Raw genomic sequence first — 20,483 nt, forward strand, 5'->3', positions numbered from 1 at the left:
ACTCAGTGTCTCTATTATACTATTTACCAAAAACTCACAAGTGCTTGCAATCATGGAAAGAGTGTATAACCCCCAATTATATTCCAAGGGAGGCATTAACACCATCAGCTGTTGCTTGTGGTTTCCATTGGATAGTGTAAAGTGTCACTGGTCCTGCACCTCCCCTTAAATGCTCTATTGCCCCCCCTGGGGAGGGTGAAAACCACTGGCCTAAAGTGTCCATTTTATGTCTAATATTATGTTTTCAATCAGAGATAAACTTTATTGAAATGAAATCTAATTAAAAAAAAGTTGGAGGACCAATTTATTCAACTGGTCCTAGGATAAATAAAATCTTAATAGACACAAACTAATATTATTATCCTAGAATAGTATTGCAAAATGTGAGGTTCCGCTGTTATCTATAATGCCATTAAAGTGACCTTACCATGAACAAGTCTTTTCTAGGAGGGCATGAAGAAGTGGTAAATGAAACCTTCCAAAGGCTCTTAAGTAACGTTAGTACGTTTGGTGCTACCAACACTGCTCCAATGATAATGGCTGCCAACGGTTTATTTGAAACATGCAATGAATAATCTCCATTCATCATTATCAGAAGTAATAGAGAAGCCTAAAAAGAAAATAATGAATGGTTAATATCTGCTTAATCCATAACAGAATTATGTTTTAATTAAGTACACGTTGTTTCATGATATTAACACAATTTACTTTACAGGTTATTTATTTTTGTTACCTTTCGTTTCTATACTGAATATTTTGGTGGATTTTATATATATATATATATATATATATATATATAGCTTTTAACTTGAATATGTTTCTTGTTTTGTAAATGTTGTAGTGATTATTAAAAGAGGATTAATGATAAAATAATGCATGCAAAATACAAATGAGAGGAATCCTCAAAATAATAATAAGCATAAATCATACCTTGCTTAAAGCTCCAGAAATTAAAACCAGAAGTCCAACTATGGTACAAATAATCTTAATAAGTCCTATAACAAATTTTGATGTTTTCTCTTCCTCATCGAACACTGGTTTTACCAGAAATGGATCCCAGCTTCTGCTGAACCTGTTTTCAAAATAATTCAATAAAATTCCTATAAGGTACATAGTTGCCAATATATTCTCATGAATAGCTGTTTGAATATACGTATGTAATAGATTTGTGTTGAGAAATTACTAATTGCACATAGCACTAACAAATGGTATTATTATTATTCGCTGCTGACTTTTTTTGTAAGTATATGGACTAACATAGTTATATACGTAATAAAAAATAAGTTTACATAAAACTTAAATGTATAAAATACAACCTTACAGAGATGGAAGGAGGTAGATGAGAGATGTGTTGTGAGGGGAGAATTATAGAAGAGACATTTTTTCAAAGGAAGAGATTGCTAAAATAGGAGAAAAGTGACTAAATGCTAAGGATAGACAGTCTGCACATAGTTAAATGGACATGAAATCCCCCCCAAAATATTTCATGATTCAAATAGAGAATACAATTTTAAACATCTTTCCAATTTTCCTCTATTATCTCATTTGCTTTGTTCACTTTGTTGAAAACTATACCTAGGTAGGCTCATGAGGTGGAATCTAGCTGCTGATTGGCGGCTGCACATATATACCTTTTATTATTGGCTTACTAACGTGTTCAGCTAACTCCCAGCAGTGCGTTTCTGCTTCTTCAATAAATGATACCAAGAGAATGTCGCAAAATTGATAAACGATTGGAAAGTTGTTTAAAATGGGATGCTCTATCTGAATCATGAAAAATGACATCAGGTTTCACTTGAGCTGTAACACATTTTAAAGAATTCCAGTCTAAATTCTGATATATTGCATATGGTATATACCCCTGGGGTAAATCTGTGTCTGCTTCCCTGCCCTAACGCTAATTACTGCAGTACTGACTGCCCACCCTGGCTACTGAAGGCAACATCCCCACCTGTTATGTGATTCTGATTCCTTCTAGACAAGTTAAAGGACCACTCAGTGCAGTAGAATTGCATAATTAATATGTGTGAATACGATCGGGTTGATTGACACCCCCTGCTAGCGGCTGATTGGGGGCGGCATTGCAAAAGCAGATCACTAGAATATGCTAGCTTTCCGCATTCAGCGATGTCTCTCAGACATGATACGCTACAGCGTATCATGACGGACAGACATTGATAAATCTACCCCAAAATATTTATGATAAATTATTTTTTTCTACCATTTTCTAGCCCCCTGTATCATGTGACAGACATCAGCCAATCACAGACTAGTAAACATATGCCCTGTGAGCTTGTGCACATGCTCAGTAGGATCTTGTTCCCCAGAAAGTGTATATTTAAAAAGACTGCAAAGTTTGATAATGGAAGTAAATTGGAAAGTGTCTTAAAACTGCTGCTCTATTTGAATCATACATTTTTGGGGGATTTGAAGGGACACTCAAGTCAAAATAATACATTATTTTTTTAATTGTGTAACAGAATAATGTTGCTGTCAATAAATGTATTTAATGCATGTATTTTACGTACATAAACAGTTTATCTGTATAACCAGGTAAAGATATAACATGACAAATTGTTTAAAAACATTTTATTTAAATGTTATTTTCTTTAAAGCTTTAAAAGTTGAGGTAACATTGCTATTATAACTATACAGAGCCCTTCTGGTGTCACTCTGCAAATAAAAATCATAATGTTCCCCTTCTGTAATATACCATGATCACAATGTTGTACATTGGGAGCACATTATATTAAGCAGTTACCACTATTTAACTATTTTGTGTGCACGCCTTACTGATAGTTGCGTGCGCACAAAATAGTTAAGTATTCCCAATGTTACAGTTAAATTGTGCTCATTAAATAGTTAATTTGTGCACACGATCAAACTGTATACTTAGGGCCACCGGTTCTTTCTTTTGTACGTGGGGAGCCTGGGCCGCAGGTTCTTCCTCTTCCATAGGCGATGGTCATGTGGTACTTCTCGCAATATTGCGCAATGACACGCCTACAGAAGTTGACACCAGCTGTCCTAATTATATAGTTAGAACATGTGCACAAATTAACTGCAATGTTGGGAACACTTATTTTTTTTTTTTAAATAATTTTTATTGAAATTTTTTAACATATTCCATAACAACTTATGCAAACATACAAATTCTCATATAACAAAGGCATAAGGGTAAACATAGCCTGTCTATTATCAATTTGCGTTGCAATTTCCCTTTAATTATCATTACTGGGGGAATTTGTTATAAAAAAGGATGATTGGAAATAAGGTCAACTGTTTACTCATTAACTGACCGTTAAATAAGTTTGTTGTGTATAGTAAAGATTTATAAAGTTAGGAATAGAAACAGAAATGTAGAGGAGTCTTAGGGAAAGGGTCGGGAGGGAGGGAAGGGGGAAACCTCTCTGTGTAAAGTCTGATTGCTTATTATTAGGTTTAGATTCACCTGATAGTCATTTATTGTCTCGTCCTTTGTTCCCAAAGAAAGATAACATTAAGTATAAAATCTTTTTTGCCTGCAAAGCATGAATGTCTTTTTTCCAGAGACAAGACATAGTCCACCTCGGCTTCCCATTGTTGAAGTGTGGGTGGTTGCTGCTGTTTCCATAGTCTAGGGATAATGCGTTTGGCACTTGTAAGCTGAATTTGTAATAATTTTTTACGAAATGCACATCCCACATTGGGAATATGGTTAAGTAGAATCATAGGGGCCGAGAGGGCTAACTGTGTGCTTAGTGTGTGATTAATGCTTCTTTCGAGTTCAGACCAAAATTGTAAGAGCACTGGGCAAGACCACCATATGTGGGATGGAGTACCAACCTCGCCACATCGTCTCCAGCAGCCCGAGTTTGCCCCCGGGAATATCTCGTGTAATCTATGTGGGGTCAGATACCACTGTGAGAGAATTTTTTTATTTGATTCTGCCATAGTTAGAGAGATAGAGGCTGTATGAGTTAAGCGGAAGGCTCTCCTCCAAGCCTCTCTTGGGAGTTGGGTTTGAAGTTCGCACTCCCATAGCTGGGTAAATGTGGGAAGCTCGTGAAGGGTAGAGTTTTTTAGTATTCTATATGAGATGGATAGGTGCGCTCTTCCAATATCTATATTTGTACACAGTTGTTCAAAGGGATAAAGCATGCGCAGACAATCATTTTTATATGTGCATTCCACTATTGCATGTCTTATTTGAAGGTAGGAGAACCAGCTATGGAATGGAGGGCCCAGTGTGTCCCTTAGAGTTAGCCTGTCTTTTATTTGTAAAGATTCCGTCAGCATGTATATGGGTAAATTTTTGTGCTGTATGTTGTCAGAACTATATTGAAATTGGTGTTGGCTAAAGAACAATGTGTTGTTTAATAAAGGAGTCATGGGTGAGACTGGGTTAGAGAGTTTATTAGGTCACTGAATAAGTTTGTCCCAAATCATTAATGTCGTTTTAATGCATTCATTTTCGGCGGTTAAGGGGGTTCTATGCGGCCTGGGTATCCAACAAACGTCTCTCATAGTTTGTTGTTGAATTAGAGTGGCTTCCATTTGGACCGACAGCTTAAATGGTGAGCCGTGGTTCCAGGCTATTATTCGTGTAAGATATACCGCCTGATGGTACAGATGTAGGTTTGGCATATTTAACCCTCCTTCGTCCTTATCTAGGTACAAAGTATTACGGGATACTCTCGGTTTTTTATAAGCCCAGATAAATGACTCCAACATACGTTGTTGGGTAAACAAGTAATTTTTCGGGACTGAGATAGGCAGTGCTTGGAATAAGTACAGATATTTGGGGATCACCATCATTTTTATCGTAATCATTCTGCCCATCCAAGATAGGTGACCCTGTTTATGCCAATTATATAATAAAGTATATATATTAGTTTGAAGTTTTACAAAGTTTTCATGGAATAGGTCTCGGGGTTCTTTGGGATGGTCAAACCCAGATATCTAAGAGAATTTGAAATTTGGAAAGGAGTATTACATGTGAGGTATTCCACATCCACTTTATCAAGGTGAGTATGCACTATACTCGACTTATTCATGTTTATTGAATAATTGGAAAATTGTTTATATGCTTCTAGTTCATGTGAAAGCGTCGGTATGGAGATTGATGGTGATTGTAACGAAAAGATAATGTCGTCCGCGAATAGGAGGCATTTTTGTGTTATATTCCCAAACGGTATACCCACTATCTTCACATTTTCCCTTATCTTGATTGCTAAAATCTCTACAGTAATGGCAAATAGCAGGGGGGAAAGGGGGCACCCCTGGCGAGTGCCATTCGAAATCTGAAAAGGTTGGGCTAACGTGTTGTTCACTTTGACCTTGGCTAGTGGATTGTTGTAAAGGGCCTGCACTCTGTTGATAAATTTGTCCGAGAGACCAAACTTCGACAGAGTCGCCCACATGAAGTGCCAGTCGACCCTGTCGAACGCCTTCTCGGCATCTGTGGAAAGGAGAATTAAGGGGTTTTTATTATTATGTGAGGTATATAATGTGTGAAGTACTCTTGTAGTATTATCTTTGGCTTCGCGCCCCCCCACAAACCCGACTTGGTCCGGATGGATAATTTTTGGAAGTATGGGACTTAGACGATTAGCTAATATTTTGGCGTAGACCTTGATATCTACATTTAACAATGATATGGGTCTGTAATTACTGACTATATCTTTAAGCTTGTCAGGTTTGGGTAAAACCGTAATCATAGCGTCTAATAAAGGTTGGGAGTAAGATTGTCCCTGATCGATATATTGAAATAGCTCTAATAAGTGCGGGCAGATGTTTCCTATAAGTAGTGGTATTTATTATCTCCTGTGACGTTATCGGGGAGTCTAATATTTTCAAGTCCTCCTCTTGAATTTTGGGGACCTCTATGGAGTCTAGATAAGCTGTCATTTTAGCATGTTTCTCTTGGTCATTTACCGTATTAAGATTATATAATGAGGAATAGTATAAGGCGAAGTCATTGGCTATGTCTTCATTTTTGGTATGAATTACCCCCGAGTGATGCTTGATGGAGTGAGTGTAAGAGCTAAGCCTCTGTTTTTTTAGAGATCTGGCTAACATGCGGCCAGCTTTATTAGAATCAGCAAAGACTTTGGTTCTAGAGGTCATAGCTCATAAATTTGCATTTTCTATCAAGAATTTATTAAGGTTTTCTCTGGCTTCTTTTAACTCGTTGAGTAATTGAGTGGATTGTGGGTTTTGTTTGTGAGAGTACTCTATTTTTGAGAGGGTGGTGGTTAAAGAATTATATAATGTTGATCTTTGCTTATTAAGCTTTGCTGAGAGCTGTATTATAATTCCTCTTACATAGCACTTATATGATTCCCAATTGTTCATAACTGTGGTGTCGCTGGATTTGTTAAAGGAAAAGTATTTGTCGGTGTATTTGGCTATTTGGTCTAGAATGTCGTTATCTGTAAGTATCCGTTCATTAATTCTCCAGTTTAGTCTGTGTCTGGGTTTAGTTGACCAACTGAGGGTAGTTTTGACTAGGCTATGATCTGACCATGATGTGTGTGAGATTTTAGAATCTACTAGACTAGTGAGGAATGCTTGATCACATAGTATATAGTCCAACCTTGAGTAGGTGTGTTGTGGGTAGGAAAAAAAGGTATAGTCCCTAGTGGTAGGGTGGGCTGTTCTCCACGTATCCATCAGTGTAAGTGATTGCAACAACTCAACGTTACTCTTAATCTGGGTGTTTCTGAGGTATGACTTGCCTGTCGATGTGTCGAGGGCTGGGTTTAATGGGAAGTTAAAATCTCCACCAACTACAATCGGACCTTTGGCTATATCAGGAAGTTTATTAATAACCTTGCGGAAGAAATTATGGGTAGGCTTGATTGGTGCATAAATATTCGCCAAAGTAATGGGTCTGCCATAGTAGAGCCCTACTAGTATTAGGATCCTGCCTTCTGAGTCACTAAATTGTTGCAGTAGGTCAAATGGTGTGTTGCGTCTAAATAATGTACAAACTCCATTATGCTTAGTAGGGCCTGAATTCAAATAATGCCGATCATAGTATCTAGATGGAAGTTTTGGTTCGTGAGTTTTCTTGAAATGGGTCTCTTGGAGCATTACAATGTCCAATTTTTTTTGTGAAAGTCGTGCAGTGTGATAGACCGCTTTTCTGCTGACAGGAACCCTTTAACATTCTGTGTTTTGCGATCTGTATAGTGCAGGGGTGTCAAACTCAAATTCATCGGGGGCCACATCAGCAGTTTGGTCACCCTCAAAGGGCCTCAAAGGGCCGGTTGTATAGGACTATGTGTCCACTCTTTATTATCATTTATATGCTTTTATGATATCACACAGAAAACATAGCACTCCAGTGTTGCGTTATGGAGGGAGGGGCCGAACATCGGTACGTGAGACATCTAGAGATCCCCCCCCCCCCAGCTGCCTTTTCTGCAAACCCTTGTAACCCTTCTCCTCCCCGCTCAAAGTGTTAATAGCACCGCACAGGGAAAAAAAGGAGTTATCCCTGCTGCGGTCTGCTTGTGAAGACTGTTAGCTGAAGAGATGTGTGTGGGTGGAGTTCCGGGAATTGCCGATTCCCATTTTTGATAATCAATCACCATTGCCAAATTAGACACACAACCAACCGGTATAAGCTTTCACGGTAGTGTTGTAAAAAAAGAACATGAAGGGTGAAGCTAGCGCGTGCACATTCACAAACAAATGTTTACAGCCTGGGCGCGGGCTTCAGTAGAGGGGGGGGGGGGAACCGCCTCAGTATTCAGCAGCGCTAGCTTCAGCCTTCATGTTCTTTTTTTACAACACTACCGTGAAAGCTTATACCAGTTGGTTGTGTGTCTAATTTGGCAATGGTGATTGGATTATGAAAAATGGGAATCAGCAATTCCCGGAACTCCACCCACACACATCTCTTCAGCTAACAGTCTTCACAAGCAGACCGCAGCAGGGATAACACTTTTTTTTTTCCTGTGCGGTGCTATTAACACTTTGAGCCCGGGAGGAGAAGGGTTACAAGGGTTTTTCTGCTATTAACGCGCATCCCTGGCTGCACACTTTCCTCAGTCGCAGAAGCAGATGTTCTGGCGGCTAAAAGTAACATTAAGTTATAAGCAAAGCATCTAATAAAATGTATCAATTTCATGAGAGGCAGCCAATAATGTGAAAGTAAAAATGTGCCGGTTGCTATGCATAATAATAATAATAAAAAAAACAAAAAAAAACACCTGTTGAAGAAAATTATGTGCTTAACATTTTATATTACTGAATCGCGGTATCAGGGGTGAAGGCTGGAGGCCAGCGGCGGCTACACGGGCCACATGACAAGGTCTGGTGGGCCGGATTCGGCCCGTGGGCCTTGTGTTTGACACCCGTGGTATAGTGCCTTCGTGCGGTGAAGAAGTAATTTCTACAGTAACAAGTGGGTGTTTGGTCAGGGTAAAATTAAGTAGTAAAACACAGAGAGGCTAATGAGAAGGGTTGGGGCTGAGGGGAGTTGGAGGGGTAAGAGGCGGGAAAAGGCTCCTGAATAGATCTATTAAGTAGAAAAATGCAGAATATGTTTGTTATCTAAAGATAGACATTTGAAAGTAGTGTAAGATATGAGGCTGCTAGGAGAGCTGGATACAAGATTGACAGCAAATTGACTGTAAAGTAAAAGGTACCTAGGGAGAAAAAGGTGCATGCAGGTACTTCTAAGTGGAGGATAATCTGTAGCTTTGCTAAGTTGTGATAAGGCGATAAAAATTTAGTGTGAGGTCTTCTATAGCATTGAGGTAGGTGCGTGAAAAGAATGAGAGAAAAGATCATTTAGTATGAAAAGGAGTGCTGGCATACAGGACAATCTTGCTAACTAGGCATACCTTAAATTTTTGATAGCTTGAGGGAAGTCGAAGTCTAGCCTGCTCAACCAGTCCGTTAACTAATGTGGGCTGATATTTTCCAGGTGGCAACATACTGTCGTCATCTCACCAAAGGCGGTGGGACGATAATTGAGCAGGGCAGACCAAGCCAACAATTAAAACAGTGTAGAAGTCACAGAACATATAACATTAGAGCAATAAAAAAAAAAAATTTAAATTCTTTTTTATTAGTCAGAAACAGATACAACAGAAACAAACGGAACATTCAGATGCGAGGTCAATGGCAAATGCATGATACATGGTAACAAGTACATCATAGTGATACAGGTTCCTAAAGCACGACATGGAGGGGCGCGCTAACAAAGTTAGACTCGATGATGAGTAGTAGGTCGTGCTCCAGAGAATGTCTCTTTCAACCTTAATGCATCTCAATAAAGTCTCTTTGCAATCACAAGTTGGAGTCCGTCATATCTGCCCTTATTTTAAAACATTTAAACAAAACATAACATAACATACTAACAACAAGGCCTTAACTTTACCACGAGCTTACCCCTTATGGGAGAGGGACAAGGAAAAAGGGAAAAAGGGAGGGGAGGCAGAGAGGGGAAAAAAATAAATAAAATTAAAAGAGCATAATCTCCGTTGGGAGTGACGCGCTACTAGCGTGCTCATTGGGAGGATTGGGTTGTACTATCAAGGCATTACCGCCCTCACCTATATTGAGTAAGGGTAATATTTCGGATTGCAAGAACGATTTTAGGATTTGGTCTTTTAGATCCCTGTGCAGGGTGTTTATAAGCGGACACCATTTTTTCCAAAACGGCCTTAGTCTACGCATCGTATCTAACCATGCATCATATTGCTCTATGTATAGCTGTCTGATCAGCAAGTGTTTAAACTGAGCTATTGTTGGAGGTTGTTTGGAAATCCATCTAGATAGGATGCACTTCCTCGCCAGCAACATGCATAATGTTAGTATCTGATGGTGTCGTTTATGTGCGTCACCCCACTTAAAAAGGTAAATTTCCGCTGTTGTGATCTCTATCTCTATATTAAACGTGGTTTTGACCCAATATTGCATATGGCCCCAAAAGCGTCTAGTAATCGGGCAGGCAAACCAGTAGTGTAGGAAAGAAGGGGATACACTACTACATTTAATGCATTGATTGGGGTACCGATCATTCCATTTTGATAGTCTATGAGGCGTGATATAATCTTTGTGTAGCAGTCTGACCTGCGCCTCCCTAAGAGTAATCGCAAGTGTAGCCCATCTTGTAAGATCCAGGCTGTCCGTTAAGTCTTGTACCGTCACCGCCATGAGGAGGTCCGGGACCAGTCTCGTCAGCATATTAGTTTGAATTAGAGTCTCCGTTTGTCTCACTAGGCGGGCGTAGAAGTGCGATAGAGAAAATCTCCCCACCTGGAATAGTGTCTGCGCTATGGCAAAGGGTGATGGGTCCCAGAAACCAGCATTGGATGCCTGTAGGGACATTGCATAGTGTCGCAATTGGAGATATGCATAAAAATGCCGGTGCGGGATCCGGTATTTAGCCTGTAGCTCCTGAAAGGAGTGCATAGTGTGGAGCAGGGGGTCCAGAACATCCCCCAAAACTCTGATACAGAGGGTTCTCCATATAAGAAATGGTTCATGCTCGCTTCCTGCTGGGAAGTCCGCATTCCCGGCAATGGGTATATATTTAGGGGGAGGGCTGGCCACCCCCAAGAACTTGTGAATCAAATGCCATGCTCTCAGCGGGTCTCGGTATAGTACACTACTGGCAATTGCAGGTGGCAAGGATGATAATTTTGCATACGGAAGGTAGGCCGGCTTCAAAGGCGCGAGAATCGCTTCCTCTAGAACCGGCTCGGAAAAGTGACTTGTAGTTAGTTGCCAGTCAGTTACCAGTCTGGCCAGTGCCGCCCAGTTGTAAAGCTTTAGATTTGGAAGACCCAAACCTCCCCCCTGGAATGGGAGGTGTAATTTGTCTGTAGCGATCCGTGACTTGCCACCCCTCCATATGAATCGTGACACTGCATGGGAGAGGATCTTTAAATCCTTTTTTGTGACCAGGAATGGTAACATGAGTAGGGGATACAAGATCTTGGGTAGGATCGTCATTTTAGTCAGACTGATACGACCTGATAAGCCCAAAGGGAGGTTGGCCCAATTCGTCAGCAGGGAGACCAGCTCCGAGCACTTGGTAGATATATTTAGGTCATACATTTTGGACGGGTCCCGGTGCAATTTAATACCCAGGTAGGTAAGTCCTCCCGACATCTCTACAAACGGATAGGAGTGGTTCACATTCTGGCGTCTCTGCAGCCACAAAACCTCCAACTTAGCGGTGTTTATTCTGTAGCCCGAGAAGGCGCCAAAGTCCTTGATCGTGCGTAGTATATGGGGTATATGCGTGGATGGTGTATCCACAAAGAGCAGCATGTCATCGGCGTATAACGCCAAGTGTAGGGGGATCCCTTTTATCGTTATTCCTGGAAAGATTTGCCGCAATTTCAATGCCAAGGGCTCCAATGCCAGGTTAAAAAGCAACAGCGACAAAGGGCACCCTTGTCTGGTGCCCCTCTGTAACTGGAAATCTGATGAGAAAAGTCCATTCACCATAACCCGTGCTGCTGGGTGTTGATACATTTTGTTTATGATCTCTAGGAATGGACCCCTGAAGCCGAATTTGTACATGGAATCTAATAGGTGAGGCCACTCCACCCTGTCGAAGGCCTTCTCTGCATCCAAGGATAGCAGGAGGCCTCCGATATGACCCCATCAGTTCTCTCCTGTCCCTTTACCCAATAGTGCTCTATTACCTGCAGCACCCTACGGAGATTCACCACCGATGAACGTTTGAACACAAAACCCGTTTGATCAGGGTGTATTATGTCTGGTAGGATTACTTTTAGCCTGTTCGCTAGGATCTTCAAAAACAGCTTGTAATCCGTGTTCAGCAGCGATATTGGCCTGTAAGACCCTGGTAAGGAGAGATCCTTCCCTGGCTTGGGAATAAGTGTAATGTGTGCCGCCGTGAAATTATTGGAGGGAGATTTTTCCGTATGTAGGAAAGCATTGTACAGACTGGTCAAGGTGGGTGCGATCTGAGGCTGAAGCAACTTATAGAATTTAGCCGGTAGGCCATCAGGGCCCGACGCCTTGCCCGTCGGCAGAGATCTCAGGGTAGATGTCAACTCCTCCACAGTTATGGGGGTATTTAGTGCATCACTCTGCTCTTGTGTTATTTGAGGGAGTTGTACCGATTGCCAGAACTGAGCCTGGACGCCCTCCGGGGCTCTGTCTTGCTTTGTGTATAATTCTGCGTAAAAATGTGCAAAGCATTGTGCTATGTCAGCAGGCTTAGTGTATGTCACGCCTCGTGATCTTATTGCTGCTATGTTGGTCCTAGATGTCTGCGGTCTTGTCAAAGACGCTAGCATCTTACCTGCTCTGCTCCCGAACCTGTAATATCTACCCACTGTCTTTAGTAGCCCAGACGCTGTTTGTTGCTTCATAAAGGCCTCTAGCTCTGCTTTACTCGCTATATAGGTCTCATAGTTTGTTTTTGTCTTAGCTTGTAGGTAGGACTGGTAAGTCAGTCCCAACTGTCTCTGCAGGGTTCTCTATCTATATTGTGTGTTATGTCGCAGTTTCGAAACATAAGAGATTATAGCCCCTGCAGACACCGTTTTCGCCGTCTCCCAAAAAAGCTGTGTGTCATCTGCATGAGCAGCGTTGTCTGTAGCAAAGTTTGTCCAAGTGTGTCGCAAGAATCTAGAAAATGCCTCTGAAGTAGATAAGTATGTGGGAAATCTAAGTATGTTCCTATTGGACTGTGGCCCCCGGGTTCCAAGTGTTAGCTCCACAGGTGCATGGTCTGATAACAGGATGTTATGTATTTTACACATGTGAATGTGGGTGATTAAGTTACAGGCCGTCATAAAAAGGTATAATAATAATGTGTGTTTAGCTTTGGACAAGCATGTATAATCTTTTCCCTCAGGGTTTTGCAACCTCCAAATGTCACATACCCCCAGGTCAGCCTCCAGCATACCAAAGATTTTTGTTTCATACCTAGCTTTGTAGTTTGTTTTGGGATCCCGTAAAGAGTGTGGTTCCAGCCAAAGTCTGTCTAAAGTGTGTGTGGGCAAAATATTAAAATCCCCCCCAATTATCAGATTTGAGCCTATATGCGGAGCTAGATGTCGTGTCAGGTCTGTCCAGAAGCCCATCGCTCTATGATTAGGGGCATAGAGATTGCAAAATACATATCTCTCTGAATTTACCACAGCCTGTACTATCATATATCAACCGTCCCTATCAAAGTAGGAATTGTCCACCTTGACTGAAACTTTCTTTCCAAATGCAATGGCCAAGCCGCGACTGGCACTAGTATGTGATAGGAATACTACATGTCCCACCCAATCCCTCTGTAACTTCTGATGTTCTACGTCTGTTAAATGGGTCTCTTGTAACAAGGCGATGTCAGTTCCCAATTTCCTAAGATGTGTGAGAATTGACTTACGCTTTATAGGGGAGTGAAGACCTCCCACATTCCCGGTCACTATTTTTAAACATATGTCAAGCTATAAAGAGTATACCAGCAACAAAACGAGAAAAAAAAAAAAAAAAAAAAAGGGAGGGGGGGGGGGGGGGGTGAAGAGGGAAGAGGGAAAGAGCAAGGACGGAGGTGGGGTACCAGCACAATAATATAACATATAACAAAGCTGCGCTCGACATATAAGAAGGCATAGATCCAGTATAAAATATATATGATGATGTAATACACACATGATATAGCAATCTGGTTTAAGTACAGCAGTAGTCAACATAATGTGGGTCCCCACCTCAGTAATACCTAATCGTTCTATACCAGACTCCAGGTGCGAAGTGGGGGACTGCGCCAAGGGTGTCAGGGGCACTAGGCTACTAGGCGTATGTAGATGACGGGCATTCAAGTTAGGGATATGCGTGTTACCGGCAAGTACACGGGGCAATTGCTATAGCGACATTTTCTAACAAATATTAAGGTAACCAATCTATAAGGTATTATAAGGTAGCGCCAGTAAATGCTTGCTTTCTGATCTATGGGCCATCTATATGTAAACCCACCAAATGGTCTGATACCACCCCCAATGGCTATCCCCGCATAGTGCGGTGTTGCATAATTAATCTCAAGTAGTTGGAGCTTTAACCCAGCAATGCCAGATAATAGCAGCCTTGAATACCTTCTAAATGCAGACAGCTTGCTAAACCACATAAATAACAGGTAAAACAAACAAAACATATCAAAATCATCGATAAAGTGTAGATCTAATATAAAATACATAAAGTGATGTGATGTGCACATGACATCAACAGTGTTCAACAGCATATGAATGCGAATGTGAATCCCCCCCCCAATGATACCTAGTCGTTCTATATCAGCGCCCAGGGGTGAGGTGGATGACTGTGCCAAGGATGTTGGGGGCACCAGACTACCAGACATGTTTAAATGGGGGGCATGCAAACCAGTGGTGGTTGTGGAAGTGGCAAGTACACCGGGGCATTTATAGTAGTGATATTTTCCAGCAAAGATTAAAGTAATCACTATGTATTGTCATGAATTACCGTTCATCGCCGTGTCGCCGCGGCTCCCGGATCTCTTCTGGGGTTCTACGTCACGTTGCTAGGCAACGTGACGCATTCTCTGACAACCCCTATGACGTGGCGGCCTCTCTCTGCCTTTAAAATCTCGGCGGGAGATTTACTCGGTGCCCGTTTGTTTTTCTCTCTCTCTCTTCTGCCGGTCCCTGTCTGAGTGAGTACAATTTTGAAACCTGACCCTATCCTCCTCAACTTTGTTTTGCCAATGCCTCTTGCTTCCAAATCTTGATTGCCTGCTAACCTGCCTAAAAGGACATTATCATTTGTTTGCTGACATCTGCTTAAAGGGACATAATCTTTGTTTGCTTTAATCCTGCTAATAAGGACCTTATCATTTGTTTGCTTACAATCTTGCTTTAAAGGACATTATCATTTGTTTGCTGACACCTGCTTAAAGGGACATTATCTTTGTTTGCTTTAATCCTGCCAATAAGGACATTATCATTTGTTTGCTGACACCTGCTTAAAGGGACATAATCTTTGTTTGCTTTAATCCTGCTAAAAAGGACATTATCATTTGTTTGCTGACACCTGCTTAAAGGGACATTATCTTTGTTTGCTTTAATCCTGCCAATAAGGACATTATCATTTCTTTGCTGACAATCCTGCTTAAAAGGACATTAACATTTGTTTGCGGACACCTGCTTAAAGGGACTTTATTTTTTGTTTGCTTTATTTCTGCTAAAAGGACATTATTATTTTTTGTTTGCTATAAACCTGCTTAAAGGGACATTCTTAGTTTGTTTCAAACCTGCAAGAAAGAAGCATATTCATTTATCCACTATCAACCTGCTTAAAGGGACATAAGCTTTGTTTGTTTCTATTTTCCTGAGAAAGGAACGCTATCTCCTGTAAAATAATTCTATCCTCAAGAAGATATTTTGAATTAATATTCTTTTGGGAAGTTCTGATACCCTGCTTATTTTGTTTCCTGAGTGGGTCACGTCCTGGATATTTCTCAGTGTGCTAGCGTGTGTTTTAATATCCACGCTAGCAGTTGGGTTAAATCCTGAACTGACCAAATACGGCTGACATTACAAACGGGCCATAAATGGACCCCACTGAATTATCCATGGCCGTGACTCACCAGGGACAGTTACTGGGATCTCATGCTACCCACTTGCAATCCTTGGATACTAAGCTGGATCAAATCACTACATTATTACAGAGCTTGGTTGCTCCTATCCCTCCCAATCCTAACATTGAGGCATCCTCTCCTCCTATTCCCAACAACCAATCACAAGGACATTTGAGTCCTAGGATTCCTCTTCCAGATAAATATGATGGGAATCCTGAAGATTGTAGGGGTTTTTTGAATCAATGTCGACTTCACTTTCGTAACAGTCCTACCCTTTTTGCTACTCCCTCATCTCGGATTACATTCCTTATTTCCTTAATGAAAGGAAGAGCTTTGGCCTGGGTATCACCTCTGTTAGAAAAAGATGATCTTATACTTCAGGATGTGGATGCTTTTCTTTCTGTTTTTTCTAACGTGTTTGACAAACCTGGAAGGACTTCCGCTGCTGAAGCTTCTCTATTAGACCTACGTCAGGGTGGTCAATCAGTGTCTCAATATGCCATTGAGTTCCGCACTCTTGCATCTGAAACTAATTGGAATCAGGGAGCTCTTAGAGCAGCTTTTCGCAAAGGACTTTCAGAACGTCTCAAAGATGAATTGGTGTATCGGGAACTTCCAGACTCCCTAGAAGCCTTAATAAATCTTTGCATCAGTCTTGATTCTAGATACCGTGAACGCCAACAAGAAAGAGAAAGAAATCAGAGGTCCTCAACTCGAACTCCTTTTCGTCTGGCTCCTCGTTTTTCTAACCCGGTAACAACTGCCTCTCCTTCTCCTGATCAAGCTGAACCTATGGAAGTAGGAACCATAAAATTAACCGAAACTGAGCGGTTGAGAAGACGTTCTCTTGGCCTGTGTCTATACTGTGGCCTTAAAGGGCATTTATTAAGGGATTGTCCTACCAGGCCAGTAAAAGCCAGGGCTTAACTTCTGTCCAGGGAACTAAGTTAAGCCAAAAACATGTTCATTCCCTCTTTAATAAACTCTTTGTTCCTGTAACCCTTCAATTGGGTGATAACAAGATTCATACCCAAGCTCTTATTGATTCTGGTGCTGGAGGAGTGTTCATTGACTCCACTTTTGTGTCCACTCACACTATTCCCTTACTAAGAAAGAAGTTTTCATTTTCCGTCTCTACTGTTAGTGGAGATCCTTTGGGTTCCGGACTCATCCAGTTTACTACTATACCCATACTTTTTTCTGTCGGAGTACTTCATTGTGAGAGGATATGTTTTGATGTGATTACTACTCCTCAATTTCCCATAATCCTGGGTCTTCCGTGGCTTCAGTTACATAATCCTACCTTTTCTTGGACCCATGGTGAACTCACCTCCTGGGGATTATCTTGCCATACTAACTGTCTTCAACCACTTACTAAAATACCACTCACTATTGCTCTTACTACCGATACTTCTGGTCCTCTACCTACGCAGTATCAAGATTTTGTCGATGTCTTTTCTAAAAAAGAAGCAGAACGTCTTCCTCCTCACCGTTCATTTGATTGCCCTATTGATCTTCTCCCTGGAGCTCCTTATCCTCGAGGCAAAACTTACCCACTTTCTAGGCCTGAAAATGTAGCCTTGGAAGAATATATCAAAGATAATTTGGCCAGAGGATTCATTCGACCCTCCTCTTCTCCTGTAGGGGCTGGGTTCTTCTTTGTGGGAAAGAAGGATGGCGGACTGCGACCTTGTATCGATTACAGAGGCTTAAATCAAATCACCATCAAGAACAGTTATCCTTTACCCCTAATACCTGAATTATTCACATATCTTCAAGGTTCCACCATTTTTACCAAGCTCGATCTCCGTGGAGCATACAATCTTATCCGTATGCGCAAGGGTGATGAGTGGAAGACAGCCTTTAACACTAGATTTGGGCATTATGAGTATCTTGTCATGCCGTTTGGGCTGTGTAATGCCCCTGCTGTTTTTCAACACTTCGTGAATGAGATTTTTCGGGATTTCTTGAATATTTTTGTTATCATTTACCTTGACGATATATTAATTTTTTCTCAGAACTACCAAGATCATATACATCACGTCAGGAAAGTACTTCAACGTTTAAGAGATAACCATCTATTTGCCAAACTGGAGAAATGTTCTTTTCATCAAAGGTCCATTCCCTTTTTGGGATATGTAATCTCTGAATCAGGATTTGAAATGGATCCAACTAAACTCTCTGCCATTTTGGAGTGGCCTAAACCTGATTCTCTTAAAGCTCTGCAACGTTTCCTGGGATTTGCCAGTTATTACAGGAAATTCATCAAAGGTTTTGCTACTATAACGTCACCTCTTTCGTCTCTCACTAGGAAAGGACAAAACTGTAAAGATTGGCCTCCTGAAGCTGTTGAAGCTTTTGATTCTCTCAAAAAAGCTTTCTCTTCTGCACCTATCCTGCGTCACCCAAATCCGGATTTTCAATTTATTCTTGAAGTGGATGCTTCATCAGTTGCTGCTGGGGCTGTTCTTTCCCAACGTATACCTGACACAGGAAAGATCCACCCTGTGGGATTCTTCTCCAAGAAATTTTCTCCTTCTGAATTAAATTATGATGTAGGTAATAAGGAGTTACTTGCTATTAAAATGGCACTGGATGAATGGAGGCATTGGTTGGAAGGCACTTCTTTGCCGTTTACTATACTCACAGATCATAAAAACCTTCTCTATCTTCAAACGGCCAAACGACTGAACTCCAGACAAGCACGTTGGTCTCTGTTCTTCTCACGTTTTCATTACAATCTGTCTTATATTCCCGGTTCTAAGAACATCAAGGCTGACGCCCTTTCCAGACAATTTCAAGACACTTCAACTCCTGAAACTGGTACCATACTTCAACCTCATAAAGTCTTAGCCCAGTTATCAACCTCGTGGTTACATGACTTACAATCTGCTCAAAAGGATCTTCCTTTGTCTTGCAAACCTCCTGATGGCCTACTCTTTGTTCCTAAACGTCTTCGTTCCAAGATTCTATATTGGGCTCATGACAGTCCTCTCTCTGGACATCCTGGCATCAGTAACACCGCTCGAAAGCTCAAGCAACATGTCTGGTGGCCTACTCTGTCTCAAGATGTTACAGATTATGTCTCAGTATGTACACAGTGTGCCAGCAATAAGACTCCTCGTCAACTTCCCTCCGGTTTGCTTCAACCGTTACCCATTCCTCATCAGCCTTGGACCCATTTATCCATGGATTTTATCACCGATCTTCCTCTTTCAGCTGGAAACAACACTATCTGGGTGGTTGTTGACAGGTTCACTAAGACAGCTCACTTCATTCCTTTACCTGGTTTACCATCTGCCAAAAGACTTTCCGAACTTTTTCTCTTACACATTGTGAGATTACATGGCTTCCCTCTGAACATTGTTTCGGATAGAGGAGTACAGTTTGTTTCTCGGTTTTGGAGGTCACTCTGCAAACACTTTGGAACAACTATCTCTTTGTCTACGTCACATCATCCGGAGTCTAATGGCCAAACCGAAAGGGTTAACCAGTGCCTTGAAACTTATTTGAGGCATTATGTGGATCATCATCATTCTAATTGGACTGGTTACCTTCCACTAGCAGAATTGGCTCATAACACACGTTACAACTCCTCTCTTCGGACCTCTCCTTTTCATGCAGCCTATGGATTTCAACCCAGAACGTTTCCTCTACACACCTCTTCCACTGAAAATCCTGCTTCTGATCTATCCGCCAGGAGGTTAACTCGTCATTGGAAGAAAATACACCTTCTTCTTTCCAAGGCTTCTGAACGTTATAAGTTCTATTCTGATCTTCGGCGACGGAGGGCTCCCAAATATCGGCCTGGCGATAAGGTTTGGGTTTCTTCACGTCATCTTCGCCTCAAACAGCCTTCCACCAAATTGGGGCCACGATATGTGGGTCCTTTCCGAATACTGGGTCAAGTATGTCCTACTGCTTACCGAATTGCTCTGCCCAAGACCCTCAAAGCCCATCCGGTGTTTCACGTATCTCTTTTGAAACCTGTATTATCTAATAGGTATTCTAAACCTCTGCTCAAACCTCCACCTCTTTTGGTTCAAGGCCTACCTGAATTTGAGGTCAGTCACATCCTGGATTCCAAACTTCGTGGGAAGACACTGTATTATCTCGTTCATTGGAAAGGTTATCCTGTTACTGAACGATCTTGGGAACCTGCCCGGCAGGTGCATGCCCCTGCCTTAATTAAGGCCTTTCACAAGTTCCACCCTACTAGGCCTGGTCCTGTCCCCCGGAGGGGTCCTTGAGGGGGGGGTGATGTCATGAATTACCGTTCATCGCCGTGTCGCCGCGGCTCCCGGATCTCTTCTGGGGTTCTACGTCACGTTGCTAGGCAACGTGACGCATTCTCTGACAACCCCTATGACGTGGCGGCCTCTCTCTGCCTTTAAAATCTCGGCGGGAGATTTACTCGGTGCCCGTTTGTTTTTCTCTCTCTCTCTTCTGCCGGTCCCTGTCTGAGTGAGTACAATTTTGAAACCTGACCCTATCCTCCTCAACTTTGTTTTGCCAATGCCTCTTGCTTCCAAATCTTGATTGCCTGCTAACCTGCCTAAAAGGACATTATCATTTGTTTGCTGACATCTGCTTAAAGGGACATAATCTTTGTTTGCTTTAATCCTGCTAATAAGGACCTTATCATTTGTTTGCTTACAATCTTGCTTTAAAGGACATTATCATTTGTTTGCTGACACCTGCTTAAAGGGACATTATCTTTGTTTGCTTTAATCCTGCCAATAAGGACATTATCATTTGTTTGCTGACACCTGCTTAAAGGGACATAATCTTTGTTTGCTTTAATCCTGCTAAAAAGGACATTATCATTTGTTTGCTGACACCTGCTTAAAGGGACATTATCTTTGTTTGCTTTAATCCTGCCAATAAGGACATTATCATTTCTTTGCTGACAATCCTGCTT

At 41.5% G+C, this 20,483-nt stretch overlaps 1 protein-coding gene across 4 annotated transcripts in view; it reads right to left on the minus strand.

The window, feature by feature from the left end:
- LOC128656891 (chitin synthase chs-2-like) overlaps positions 1–20,483 on the minus strand; it is a 160,160-nt gene that overhangs the window by 61,862 nt on the left and 77,815 nt on the right. For all 4 annotated transcript variants that reach the window (XM_053711060.1, XM_053711059.1, XM_053711058.1 and 1 more), the window contains exons 2-3: positions 931–1,072; positions 428–610 (exon numbers count right to left, since the gene is read on the minus strand). In XM_053711060.1, coding sequence (XP_053567035.1) covers positions 428–610; positions 931–1,072 — 325 coding nt within the window. The remainder of the gene's footprint in view (positions 1–427; positions 611–930; positions 1,073–20,483) is intronic.

This window comes from Bombina bombina, chromosome 4 (genome assembly GCF_027579735.1).
Source record: "Bombina bombina isolate aBomBom1 chromosome 4, aBomBom1.pri, whole genome shotgun sequence".
Lineage (NCBI taxonomy): Eukaryota > Metazoa > Chordata > Amphibia > Anura > Bombinatoridae > Bombina > Bombina bombina.